Source organism: Schistocerca cancellata, chromosome 1 (genome assembly GCF_023864275.1).
Source record: "Schistocerca cancellata isolate TAMUIC-IGC-003103 chromosome 1, iqSchCanc2.1, whole genome shotgun sequence".
Taxonomy (NCBI): Eukaryota; Metazoa; Arthropoda; class Insecta; order Orthoptera; family Acrididae; genus Schistocerca; species Schistocerca cancellata.
In genome coordinates, this window is record NC_064626.1 from 754,215,198 (window position 1) to 754,229,867 (window position 14,670).

The 14,670-nt window shown below is 37.4% G+C and overlaps 1 protein-coding gene across 2 annotated transcripts in view; it reads left to right on the top strand.

Annotated features, from left to right (window-relative positions):
* LOC126186242 (cation-independent mannose-6-phosphate receptor) overlaps positions 1-14,670 on the top strand; it is a 628,020-nt gene that overhangs the window by 134,062 nt on the left and 479,288 nt on the right. For both annotated transcript variants that reach the window (XM_049928195.1, XM_049928194.1), the window contains exon 10: positions 2,544-2,701. In XM_049928195.1, coding sequence (XP_049784152.1) covers positions 2,544-2,701 — 158 coding nt within the window. The remainder of the gene's footprint in view (positions 1-2,543; positions 2,702-14,670) is intronic.

Sequence of the window (14,670 nt, forward strand, 5' to 3'; positions counted from 1 at the left end):
TGTGCATCATGGTCAGAAAGGCCATTCACCCTTTTACTAACAGAATGCTCATTTAGTAATGAAGAATGAATAAAGATATTGTCTATGGCTGTGCTACTGTTCCCCTGCACCCTAGTTGGAAAAAACACAAGTCTGCATGAGATCATATGAATGTAAGAGCTGTACCAACGTTCTTTTTCTGGCACCATCATACACAAAATTAATGCTGAAGTCATCACATATAACTAATTCCTGGTACTTCGTATTAAGTGAATCAAGAACTCTCTCTAGCTTGAGCAGAAATGCTATGAAGTTGGAGTTAGGGGACCTGTAAACAACAACAATTAGAAGTTTACTTTCACTAAATTCATCTGCTCCTGCACAGCATTCAAATATCTGTTCAGTGCAGTGCCATGAAACATCTATGGACTCAAATGGAATACTGTTTTCTACGAACATGGCCACTTCCTCATCCTGCGAGGAAGTTGTTGAAAAACAGCCAGTTAATCTGTATCCTGCTAAAGGAAGCCTCTGAATTGTCAAATTATTTAAGTGGTCCTCCGATATACCAATAAATTTCAGACTCAGTGTCGATAAGCAGTTCACTAACTTTATCTTCAATGCCTCTTATATTTTGATGAAATATGGTAATTCCTTCTCTACTTGGAAACATGACGTCCTCTGAAGGCGAGCCCTTAGTTAGAGGGACTTCCTTTAAGCAGGCATACATATCAGCTGACTTAAATCTAAAAAAGTTGCAGCTCATACACCAACTACTACAGGAATTTTTCCATGGGTAATTCCATCACCACCCACTACACTGTCACCTATAGACTTTGCCACCCTCCCCTTCCCATAACATATTGAGGTGCAGGCCATGCCTAGTGAAACCCGATCTACTGATAGGCCTAACTGGTACCACTGAAATGTGACCCTTATGCCTTCTGCCATCAGCGCCCTCTCCAGCCCCATGTTAACGCGCCTAACAGCTGCATTAAGATGAGGCTGATCATGACGCGGAAACAGTTGCATGAAATGCACATCAGTGCCACCAGTTTGAGTAGCTATCTTTACCAGGTCACCACCTACATCATATTCCCCGTCCCAATCAAGACTGTTCTCTGCTGCGCCTACTATCACTACCTGATCCTCCTCCATAAAATTCCTACATAACTCCTGTATGCTGTCAGTCACCTGAGCCAACTGTGTTGTAGGGTTCATAATGAATGCTGGTGACCTGGTACTCACGCCCCCCTCCCTCCAACACTTACTGCAGCTGCTGGCCCACACCTCTACTGTGCGAACTACCTAGCAGCTGAACCTTCTTCTTTCTGTTAGCCTTTGCAACTGACCTAGGCCTCCTAACTGCTGAGGACTGCTGCTTGTTACATACACCTACAGCTACTAGAGGCTCCTCTCCACTCAACTCTTGACAGTTGGTCAAATCTATTGCATACATGCAAAGTATAACTATCTGAATACCTCCTCCTCCTAGCTGCCGTCTTGCCAACTGCCAGTTCCTGTTCCCTAGCATGCTTCACCCTCCTCACCTATCTAGTTCTTCGTTTGCGTGTTGTAACTGCACCTGAAGGGCACAAATTTTATGCTCCTGCTCCTCTATAAACTTATTTCTACTACAGAATCTGCATTCCCAGCAGAGGATCTCACTAGAATGCCCACTGTCTTCCCCATTTCATTCGCCCCCAGTGAAAATACTTTGAAAAAAATCCCACGCCGTAACCCACTACTCACAAACCTACCACAGAGCCCACACTTCTCACTCATGGTTAAATTTTACAGTTACTGTAAAAAACTATACAACTACATTACCTAAGTTCAGTTACACCAGTATAACTATTTATAGAACTAACAATAGTGGTCTCGAAATTCAATCTCTACTAAGAAAGCAACTATTTGTATAAATACTACTAAACCACAACTAATACCAATACCAACAAAACTTCACAAAATTATTAGCTAAAACCGAAAATTATTACTATCCAGTGCACAATGTGTGACAAGATGTTCCAGTTAGCCATTACAGTCTCCTAGAATTGTATTTGTGGAGTTTATTGTTCTTCTTAAATCCCAGAATGCTGTGCTATGAATTACAAGGGCCCAAAACCTGATAAATTCTTTCCAACTTGATCAGAAATAATGGGGATTAAATTTGCACAGCAATTGTGGTTAAATGTAATTTTGGCAACAGGCTAAGTTTATATTTTATCTGAATGAGTCTGCACTGTGATTTTCTATTTAAAGTACTTTGTAACTATAGATGAGAGCATTATTTAGTCTAACACACACTACTCTGGAAGGCAGAAGTTCTTCAGATACCTTCTAGTAGAGTTGAATGGATTTTAAAGTTAAAACTATTCATTTTCGATGTTACTAAACTTCGTTGTATTTATTTAGAAAACAATTGTGTTTGATTTTTTGACATACATTATTTAATTGTGTTATTAATAAGAATTTTTAGGTGTTGCATGCAGAATATACATTTACAGCCTGTTTTATGCATGGAAGTGTATGTAAAGTGGTACTTATTTTGCTCGCTTGTGCAGGTTACACGACAAAGGAAATAAGCTACGTCAATGGAGGAATCCGCATAGAACTTCATGGAGATGATTGTATTCCAGGAGAGAGCAGTACAGTACTTGTGCTTCTAATGTGCAACCATCATGGCTACTTGCGTAGCACAAAACCAAAATTCGTCTCTACAGTAAGTCGTTTAGTTTTTAATTTCTAAAATCTTCTCAGTAATGCATGAGCACTGATATTTGACTGTAGTTGTGAATTATTTTGTATAGTTGCAACATACACAAGTGTAATAAAACTGCAGAAAATTTCAGTGGAAATCAAAGTATTAAGAGATACAATGGAGAATCTACATCTACGTCCATACTCCGCAAGCCACCTGATGGTGTGTGTCTACTGTTGACAAAGGGTGGAATGTAACAATTTATGAGAAGGAGAGTTCTGCTCACCATATAGCAGAGATGCTGAATCGCAGATAGGCACAACAAAAAGATTTCCACACTTGAAGCTTTCGGCCAATGGCCTTTGTCAACAATACACACACACACACGCTCACAAACACTCATGCAGAGGCACAACAAAAAGATTTCCACACTTGAAGCTTTCGGCCAATGGCCTTTGTCAACAATACACACACATACGCTCACAAACACTCACGCAACAAAAAGATTTCCACACTTGAAGCTTTCGGCCAATGGCCTTTGTCAACAATACACACACATACGCTCACAAACACTCACGCAAATGCAACTCACACACATGACTGCAGTCTCAGGCAACTGGAACTGAACTGAATTGTGGTTTCAGTTGCCTGAGACTGCAGTCGTGTGTGTGAGTTGCATTTGCATGAGTTTGTGTGTGCGTATGTGTGTCTACTGTTGACAAAGGCCATTGGCCGAAAGCTGTAAGTGTGAAAATCTTTTTGTTGTGCCTATCTGTGACTCAGCATCTCTGCTATATGGTGAGTAGCATCTTTCCTTCTCATAATGAAGTATCAAAAGATTTGGAAATATATGTCATAGAATATGGATGTTCATTAACTGTTGTTTTTGAAGAATCCCATTTAGTTTAAAATTAATGTGTGAACCTGGAACAGACCTTTCTTAACAATTAGTACAAAGTTATTACCTCATATCTGACAGCTGTTTTTAATCTTAGGTACTTTTATTGTGTTGTGTTCATTTTACATGGAAGTTGTACTGGTCATGGTAAAGTCTGGCACAGTTCTTTTATCTATTCCTCACTATCTTTCTAGGATAATGTTTACTTAGAATCTGCTCATATATTAAAAACTATGTAACAAAAGAAATCTGATTCTGAATCTTTTCATGCCATTTTTTTTAGGATTCCAGTAAATTTTCATTGTTTTACTTTTCAGTTAAATTCTTGTAATTTTGACTGGTAAGAACTGATACTCCAACAATGAGCTTTACTTTAGCCCACTACTGCAGAATAATACTGCAGCAGTAAAATGTAAACAAATAAAGAATAGAATAACACCAAAATAAAACTTGAGCTTCAAAGAAAAATGCGCCCTACACAACAATAAAACACTCTGCACACTCACACATCTGCCAACAACAAAATGTGTCAAGAGTATGCAGTACTTTATAACAACAAAATTGCTGTTGATGCAGGGCCCCCTAGAAATACATGTCCTGCAACGAAAAAGTGACATGGTACTAGTCAGCTTGCCCTCCACACTTCGCGAATGCTCACCCCCCATGTAGGGTTCATGGGAAATCAGTATGAAACAGAAAAGGTGCCCACTAAAGGTCTTAACTTTGTTGTGTGCTATTGAGAGCTTGGATGCATTTAAAAACATAGTCAAGAATTATTAAACTTATCTGGAATAGTTACTCACTCCGGGCCAGAGATGGCCGCTGCCACTCGTGTAAGACCTGCAGTGTCGTGTGATGTGAGGTGTGCTCCACAGCCTGTTTTTCTTATTTGTCTCATTTTGATGAGTGTGACATCGAAACTGTTTACATTTCTAACAGGTCGCAGAAAAATGTTGTGAATGGTGGTTTAAAAAGTGTTACTTTCAAAGTAAATTTTCATTTGCACAAGATAAATTATGTTACGTGTGAGAATGTGTGATGAATTTCTTCAGTCATGGAGTGTTAGGCTCTCATTCAGAACTTAACAATGAGGACCAGCCACTTAGAAAAATTTCAGGCCCAAAAGGCCAGCCGTTAATGCTATTATGTAAAATTTTATTGGCACATTTGTGTTTGATATATCTTAGAGGGTAACACGCGCTAAAAAAGACCAAGCTTTGAGATTAGTTTTTCATATTTATTTTAGTTCTTTCATAGCTTACAACTTATGCAGTAATTATGGCAAAGAGTGTAACTATCTGAGAGAGGGAGGGGGGCACATGAAGTGAGTTCTTGAGCAATTTCGCATGTAATTGCTTTTTTGTGAAAAAGTCGAAGTGCTCAACAGAACATGTATTTAGCCCGGTAACACATGAAATGTTCAGTGCACAGTAGTGAAATTTATAATTGTACTAGTCAGAAATATTCAGCTGCCGCAATTTAAGCTGTGCTCTTATGATACTGCATAATCACACGTTAAGGGGGGGGGGGGGGGGCAGGAGGCAAACAAGTTTTGACAACAAATATTACATGTGAAAGCTTAACTTTTCTTGTAGCTATACTGTATTTATATTAATTTGAACCATTAACTCTTCCTACTTGTGTGTTCATGCTACTTAATGATGGTTTTGCTATTGGTTGACTACATCGAGTGCCCTATGGTGTGAATATCTGCTATCATTGGATGGTGACATTACATGACATGAACTCTGATTGGCTGTAGAAAAGCACACAACAGTCTCATGCTTCGGAAGCTACTGCGCTGTATTTGGTGGAATTTGTGTTTATACTTTCATAATACAAAAATATGCAGTGTAAATGTTACCGTGAATCAAAGATATTTCCAAAACACATTGTTGTTTGCTGGGTTCATGTCCTAAAGTGCCGGGAAATTCTATGCTGGTGTATAAAACTTTCATCATTCAAAGGATTAATAAGCATGTTGTCACTTAACATGGGAAAAAGAACTTTCACCGGGGGAATAGTGTAATTTCACATGGGAAAATACCTTGCCTGCTTCTGTCTGTATGTTTGTAATAATCTCAGGAACCACTGTAGGGGTTTTGATCCTGTTTTGAGTAATAGATGTATTGATTCATGAGGGAGTTCATGCAAATTTGCCGAAGTATGATGAATTAAATTCTGCTGCGATTGTGAAAACAATACCATTGCCCTCTAGCTGTACAACAAAGCAAGTTAGTTTCTTGTTGGTTGGTATTCTTGATATTCATAACAATCGGTCTACTTTCAGAGGAAGTGATTGTTGATGTCAGTCAGCTGTTATCTATCTTGTAAACTTGCAGTGAGTTAGTGCAGTTCCCAGATGTGTTCATATAAAATAGACTACTCTGAGTCCTCAACTTCAAGGCAAGAGACACGCTTCACAATTTTTTCTAATGTGTGTTACACACATGTTTATGACACTGTTCACAATACTGTTTTGGTTTACTTAGATTGTTGTACTTCTGCCTCTTTGTTTTAGCCTTTCTTACACAAATATGGCACCGACCTTTCCCTGCAGGAGGCTGATGTGCTTCTGTTGTCACTTCTTTGATTTTCTTTTGTAGAATAGTCTCCATTGATTGAACAATTTGGTTAGATAACCCTCTTTCATTGGCACATCTTTCTTCTACCTGCAATTTCACTAGTTCCATCCCAGCTTGCAGAAGATAAAGTTTCCGTTTGTTGTGTTTCTTCTCATTCCATCTTGGATGTTGCTGTATGAACATGGTGGTTGTATTGATAGTACAAATGTCGATGAGAGAGTAAAATACAGATAGAGGACATCTCTTTGTTCCCCTCTTGCAGGTGTACCATTTGATCAATGGTATCAATTCCGCCTTTAGTGGAATTATAATATGCATTTATCTTGGTTTTATTCTTCTCTCCTCCAACAGTGCCTTTATCTTGGTGCATTGTTGTTCACATCAGTAAGTCTTTACTTGGTTTCGTTTTTGCTGTGTAGGACATCAAAGTAACTGGAGGCCTACGAGTTGGGAACTGCACTAACTCACTGCAAGTTTACAAGATAGATAACAGCTGACTGACATCAACAATCACTTCCTCTGAAAGTAGACCGATTGTTATGAATATCAAGAATACCAACCAACAAGAAACTAACTTGCTTTGTTGTAAAGATGAGAAATATGAAATCCTACTGAGGGAAATTTTCTATAGCATGGAAGCCTGGGGGGGGGGGGGGGGGGGTTGTTGGACCCATAATAAGTTTATTTATTTTTTTCTTTCAAAACAGGAATTTTCTATAAAATATATTGACACTATGTTGTTGTTTTTGTGGTCTTCAGTCCTGAGACTGGTTTGATGTAGCTCTCCATGCTAATCTATGCTGTGCAAGCTCCTTCATCTCCCAGTACCTACTGCAACCTACATCCTTCTGAATCTGTTTAGTTTATTCATCTCTTGGTCTCCCTCTACGATTTTTACCCTCCACATTGCCCTCCAATGCTAAATTTGTGATCCCTTGATGCCTCAGGACATGTCCTACCAACCGATCCCTTCTTCTAGTCAAGTTGTGCCACAAACTTCTCTTCTCCCCAATCCTATTCAATACCTCCTCATTAGTTATGTGATCTACCCACCTAATCTTCAACTTTCTTCTGTAGCACCACATTTCAAAAGCTTCTATTCTCGTCTTGTCCAAACTATTTATTGTCCATGTTTCACTTCCATACATGGCTACACTCCATACAAATACTTTCAGAAACGACTTCCTGACACTTACATGTATACTCGATGTTAACAAATTTCTCTTCTTAAGAAATGCTTTCCTTGCCATTGCCAGTCTACATTTTATATCCTTTCTACTTCGACCATCATCAGTTATTTTGCTCCCCAAATAGCAAAACTCCTTTACTACTTTAAGTGTCTCATTTCCTAATCTAATTCCCTCAGCATCACCCGACTTAATTCGACTACAACGTTTCATAAAATAGCCAACAAACAATAACTCAAAGAGAATATGTAGTATGAAAGTTACTTGGGCAAAAGCAGGGGACATAAAAAATTATGGGTTCAACGAACCTCCCCTTAGGCATCCTAGGGTTAATAAAATACTCAATAAAATTCAATTCACAGTAGAACATGAAACACCATAATGCATTAACTATCTTGATATAACGATCTCAAATAAAAATCAAAAGCATAAATTTCAAATTTTCAGAAAGCGAACATCCATCAGTGGTACCATACACAAATCCTCTTGCCATCCAGACCAACATAAAAAAGCATTCTTCAGAACGTTGTTTAATCGCATGCTTAAAATCCCAATGGAAACAAGTGAAAGACAGAAAGAAACAAAAATTATTAAATCAATTGCCTCCAGCAATGGGTACAACCCTGCAATAATAGATAAACTAATCCATACAGAAGAATTAAATCAACCACCTGCTGAACAACCATCCACAAACAAGAAGACCACATTTATTAGCCTGTCTTTCTTAGGGAATATTTCTCACCAAATTGCCAACCTCTTCAAGACATAAAACATAAAAATAAGTTTCTTCACCAACAACAAAATACAAAATAAAGTCACACAGCACCAAAACCACTATACAACAGTGTCAAAAGTCAGGTGTGTACAAGCTCATTTGCAACTCATGCCCAAGCTTATACATTGGACAAACTGGTAGAAGCTTCACAACAAGATTTAAAGAACATGTAGATGCACTCCGTCTTAACAACCTGAAGAAGTCCAACTTTGCCTCACATGTTGCCTAACACAATCATTCTGCGCAAACAACATAGAGCAGAATCTCCAAATGCTCCATTTGGCCAACAAAGGCACAATACCTTGACCTTCTGGAAGAAATTGAAATATTTATCTACATAAGTGCTGCACCCGACTACCTACTCAATGATCAAATTGAGCTGAGAAACAAATTTTTCCTTCAGTACTTAGTAACCACTGAATGAACCCTACACTGCCCCTCCCCCCCTCCCTCTCCTTACATCCTAACTACACCGGTGCCAATGTAATATCCTATCACAGAATTAAATCTGTACTATATTTCTAAATGTTAAAGCCCTCTGCTGCTAACATAAATCAGTACTTTTATACATATTACTTCTAGCTGGAACAAACAGAAGCTGCCTTTACCAATATTCCAGATCATTTTAATGTAAGAATAAAAAATAAGTCAACAGTTTGTTCGTGTTTTTTAAATATAAACTCTACAGCCATACAAACAGCTTTAGTCCATTACAATCACTATAACTTTTATACAAATACCTTTAGCTTAAATAAACAGAATCTACTCTTGCTAATACTCCAGATCAACAGAAATAAGTCAACAGTTCATCTGAAGGTTTGTTATTAATTTAAATATAAATATAAAGGTCCTAGTGTAACAGACAGCTGCATCTCACTGCAGATACAATAACTGTGTATCATTGATTCCTGGGTATTCATGTTAATGCCAATCATGATTTAAAAACAAAACAAAAAAATGCTGTAAACTGCGTGTATTATATGTAATTTACAAATAGAAATAAGATATCAGATCACCTGAAGTTTGTTCTTGTAGTAACTTACTTATTTATTTTATTTTGTGCTCTCATCCTATCGCCAGTCTGATTAAAGTATTTGCCCTTTTATCGACTTCAATACACCTAAAGAAGAACAAATTACATCTCTGTGCAAAGTAGGCCTATGCCATATTTTTCTGTCAAGATCTTTGTTACAAGCAACAGTTGTAAAGCGCATGCTGGATGCTGGAAAAGTCTCGCTGTCAGAGTGTAAATTAATATAGTTTGTGTGGAAGTGTGTAGTAATATAACAACTGGACATCAAAATGGAGGCAGACAGATGGACACTAACCGAAAAAAACTGCCTATACTGTAGCAGTAAGTAAAACACTAAATTTATGTCCATATCGACAGATAAGCTATAGTCATGGCGATACATTAAAGTGGGTTCCATCTTTACGTCATAGAGCCAGCACCCAGCATTATGCTAGCAATAATGATGTAACTTCCTGAAACCATCTGAAGATAAACCTGAAAAGGTTCGAAAACCGGTTCATGGAATAAAACATAATTATTCAAAAAAGTGACTGGTTGCAGTTTTGTATAACTTATTTACTATCTTTATATGTTTATTTGACACTACAGTAGTGGAGCCGTAGTAGCAGTACACAAAATTTTTTCTTTAAAAAATGGGGTTACATTACTGGTTTCAATGAATTACATTGTCACTTTAAAATGTAAAACATCAGTTGGAGAATATGTAATGGGAATTACGACCATACATCTTACAAAAATTATGAGAAATAGAGACCGTGCAAGTGAGAAAATGGTGGCACTGCCAAGTCACTACAAATTATGCCAATGCTAGCCCAAATGTTCATTCCATGTCCTAATGTGGGATAAATAAAAACTACACCAGGATAGAAATTCCCAAGAATTCTTGCAATTTGTCCTGCTATGACACCATGATCATATGGATGATATAAATTCACAAGTCTGAGAAATAAACACATATATGTATGAAATTTTAAACATTTTATTGGCTGTGATCCAGCAACTGTATGCTATTTAATTACAGAATTTATATACAGGCACTTTGGTTGCACAAAATTTTATCAATTGACCACAGTTTCAACTGGACTAGAGCAGTCCTCATCAGAATAAAAAGTTACATGGAATACCTAAAAATATGATGATGATATGGATTGAAATAACATACATGTAATATGATTACTTCGATAAATCACGTACAAACAGATGTACTTAATGTAATCACACCATGGTTTAAAATGTCTGAGGAAAAGTGCTTTTGTCAAACAGAAATATCATAGAAATAAAAACGAAAATGTAAAAGTATAACGTAATTGTAAACCAGATAAAATTCACTGTGAAATATAGTGACAACTGCAAGGTCACTTAGGGCCAAAGGCTGCGTAATACAGCCGCTACCATCAGACTAAACAGCTAACATGCCAAGGCAACTATGAAGTGGACATGAAGACAGATTCACACCATCCAGCAGGAAGTAATCGAAATACAGATAACTTGAGATCAGATGAGTGTCTGCTTCAAAATAAGTACAACTATAGAGTAATCTTTCCCACTAATAATTCTTTAAAAAATTCTTTTAATAAAAAAGAAAGGGTTAATTGAAAGTAAAAAGAAAGAGGGGAATAAACAGAATAAAAAAGAAAAAGGTTCTTATGTTTCAATGACTTGTAGAGGCAAGGTTTCTGAGAAAATTGATAGGCAGTTTAGAAAGCATAGGAGACATGTATGATAGGTCAGGAGTATATAAATTGGAATATTCAGATTGCAATTCAGTGTATATAGAACAGAAGGGTAGAGTGTTTAAAACAAGATTTAGAGAGCATATGCGTGGGCAAAACAACACTGCCTTTGGCTTGCATTTCAAAAGTACTAAACACATGATGGGTGATGGGTGACATCAGGCAAAATACGGGTACATTGCATAGGGGAAAAAAAGGGGCGTAGTCTGGACTTCAACAGGTTGATGTCAAATGTACGAAATTTTTTGCCTATTTTGATGAAGTTATATAGCAATATGTACTAACAAACATCAGCGTCAGTGAAGACGGAGATGGAGATCATTAGTACGGCAGAGTTGGCGGTAGAGGCGGCCCTGCCTTTAGGGTTAATATAAAAGCTGACGATAGCAAACCCAGATGCGTCTGAATCTATAATGTGTGGCTTTCTGGTCAGTGTCTGTTTCCCATGTTAGGAGCGACTGCAATACCAGGAACTAGCAATCTCTGGTCTAATAACACAGTGAAACATTGGACAAACAATTAAAAGCTATCTTGATTCATGAAAGTAGTAACAATTTTATACCAGGTGGTACACAATCCATCCACCAACAGGCGGCAACTGGGTCTTCAGCGTCTGGGAGACCTGGGGAATCATGAACACAGAGAAAATTTGAGTTCTCCAGCAAACGTGCATCCAAAATTATCACTTACATAGGCAAATTTAATATCAACGCTCCAATTCAACTGGGAAAATTACACAACCAAGTACAGGAGTTAGAGTGACAAAAAATTCAGATTTTAGACCTTCAAGATACACAAGCCACAGATGAAGCCACAGTAGATTATGGAAATTACCACATCTTTAAATTTAAAACAGAAAAAAGCATCGCTAAAGGTGCTCCACTTCTGATAATGGCTTTTGTCATACATAACAATATAAAACTCCATAAGATACGTGTGCGCCATGAGCAACCACCTTACGACAATACGCATGCAGTGCACTAACAATAAATATGCCTTCATTAATGTTCATGCCCACACTAACATTGCTAACAGAAAGGATCCACATACTGTGGAGAAATTCTGGACCAAGCTTGAGAAAATAATTGCTAAAATTCCAAAGCAGGACACCAAAATCTTATTAAGTAATTTCAGTGCTTAGATAGGCAAAGAAAAACAATACTGGAAAACTGTAGGAATGTATCCCACCCATAAATTTACCAATAAAAACAGAAAAAGGCTTATCGAACTATGCCAACTAAACGACCTTAAAATCATGTCAACATTCTTGAGGAAGAATTCCCGAAAACAAAAGACCTGAAATCCCCAATAAAAGAGCTCAGTGAATATCAGATTGATCTTGTTGCCATCTTGTATCATCTACAGAAGGAAGTTCGTGACATACAAGTCCGCAGAGATGCAAACATAGATTCAGACCACTACCTAACACGGATTAAAATGAAATTTACCCCAAAGAGAGTCCACTGCAAGAAAGTACACCAGCAGAAATTTGGCACTAGAAGAATCAAAGAAACTAAGCTTGGAGAAGAACTGGAAAAAGTCCAGGCAGATAATTGGAAAAAATTTCACAGTAAAATAATACAGAAGCCTAAAGATTTAATCCTCTTGAAGAAAAAAATACATAACATCCATGATGGGATACAGAGTGTGATAAAGCTTTGGGAAAACTTAAATACAACAGAAAGAAAACATTGGAAAATCTTCACTACTTTTATGAAACTAGCAAACAAGTGGAAAAATCATTAGGCAGATCAAAAGAAAATACCTGAAAACCCAACTGAAGTTAATCGAAGAAAACTTCTGCAACTACAATACACAAGATTTTTACAGAACTTCTTCAGAAAAAATTTGCGGGTACAGCACACAGAATTTATGTTTCGAGAAATCTGATGGAAAACTTGCACTCACTAACCAGGAAAACTGTAAGGAACTGGCACATTATTTCTCAACACACCCTAATTGTCCGGAACCACCTTTTAGGTTCCCTAAAGAAAGACCTACTTATACACACGCTTAATCATCTCCACCTTCACAAGAAGAAATTCACAAACACATTAAATTGAAAAAAAAAAAAAAAAAAACAATAGAACATCTGGTGAAGATGGAATTATTGCTGAGTTACTGAAAATTGTAGGACCAAATTCTCTCACAGTGTTAACCCAAATCATTGCAGTTATTTTGGAGACAGAAAAATTAACACAGGAATGGTAATGTCGGTGGGATGTTTAACAGTTTGAGCGTGGGACAGCTGTGGGAGAGGTGGCTTCCATCATATACAGATCTCTGGGGGACACTCACCTGGCCCCCACCTAATTTTGGTGTTGTCTATCTGTCTGGCATCCATAAAGTTTTTAAGAATGAAGTTTCTTTCTTTTTAAATTATTTCTCAGCTCTGTCATCAGCTTTGATTGCAAGGCCTTAATTTGCTACTCTTACATATTTTAATAATTTGATCAAATTTCTGGTTGACTTCGTTACCTCTAGATCAACTATCTGTTGAGCAAGATTTTGGTGACCTTGCTGTTAAGTCCCTTAGCCTGAAACCAGCCAGACTGCACAGTATAGGAGAAAAATTCCTTTTTTGCATTTCATCCATTTTAATTCAGCCAAGTCTCCGTTTCTTGGACATGATAAAATGCAAGGATTTCAAATGTCTTATACTCCTTTACATTGCTGAACTTTTTTTTTTCTGTCAACATATCCTTTGAAAATGCTTTGGTGGGCTATGTTATGCTTTTAGATTTGATTCTTTTAGTCCTCCTGCATTGTCATCTACAAATAACCGTACATGTCTTCACTACAAGTTACCATGCAGTGAGATGCAGGGTACACAGTGTACCAATGTTATCTTTCTCTTGTTACCCCGTTCCCAATTTCTCTTCACTTTGTGGGTGGTGCATGTTAAGAACAGCTGTTAGTTTGCCTCTGTATGAGCTTAGTTTTCTGTGAATTTTTACTTACAATAATTGGGCTCTAAAGAAATGTGGATGTTAATACAGTAGAATCTTGCTAATTTGATCTCGGATGATCCAGCTCCCCGTTATTTCAACCATCCCATTTGCGACATTTGTCTGCACTTGTCGATGACTCATTGTCTGCATTTTGGAAAGGTAGACTAGTTTGCTGTTGGTACGCACAGTAGTTCAATGAGTTTTAGTATGAAATAATTTGTTTCTAATTCAATCAGTAAATGTTGTGCACACAATTCAGATGTAAACTAGTGGCAGTGTTCTTATTACATATTAAAGTATGTAAAGCTTAATCATGGCATTAACTAAATGTAAACACATGACACTGTCTTTAGCAGAAGAACTGAAAGTATGTTTAGGGACAGACACAGTATGAGTCTCTTTGAAGCATTGCAAGAGACATAGGGGTTGTCATACCAACTGTTAAAGACTGGAGAAAAAAATTTAGGAAAATTCTGAAAGTCATTCAGTGATGACTGATGTTGAGAAAGGACTGAAAATATGCAAGACTTTGAAGGGGCCTAAAAATGAAATATAGACAATGCTTTGTGGATGTGGTTTGAGCAGGAGAGAAGAAAAGGAACTCTGTTGTGTGGACCAATCATAAAAGGGAAGGCACAATGAAAATGAAAGGCTTACTGCAAATGAATGCTGGCTGCAATAGTGAAAAAAAATGGCATTGTATCCGAAATGTAATTATTTCTGATGGGATACTGTCTGCTGATGAAACAGCTGCCAGTGATGAATTCTTCCGAAATTTGAAAACTCACCTAAAGAGCTTAATCAGATCCCTGCTAAAGTGTACAACAT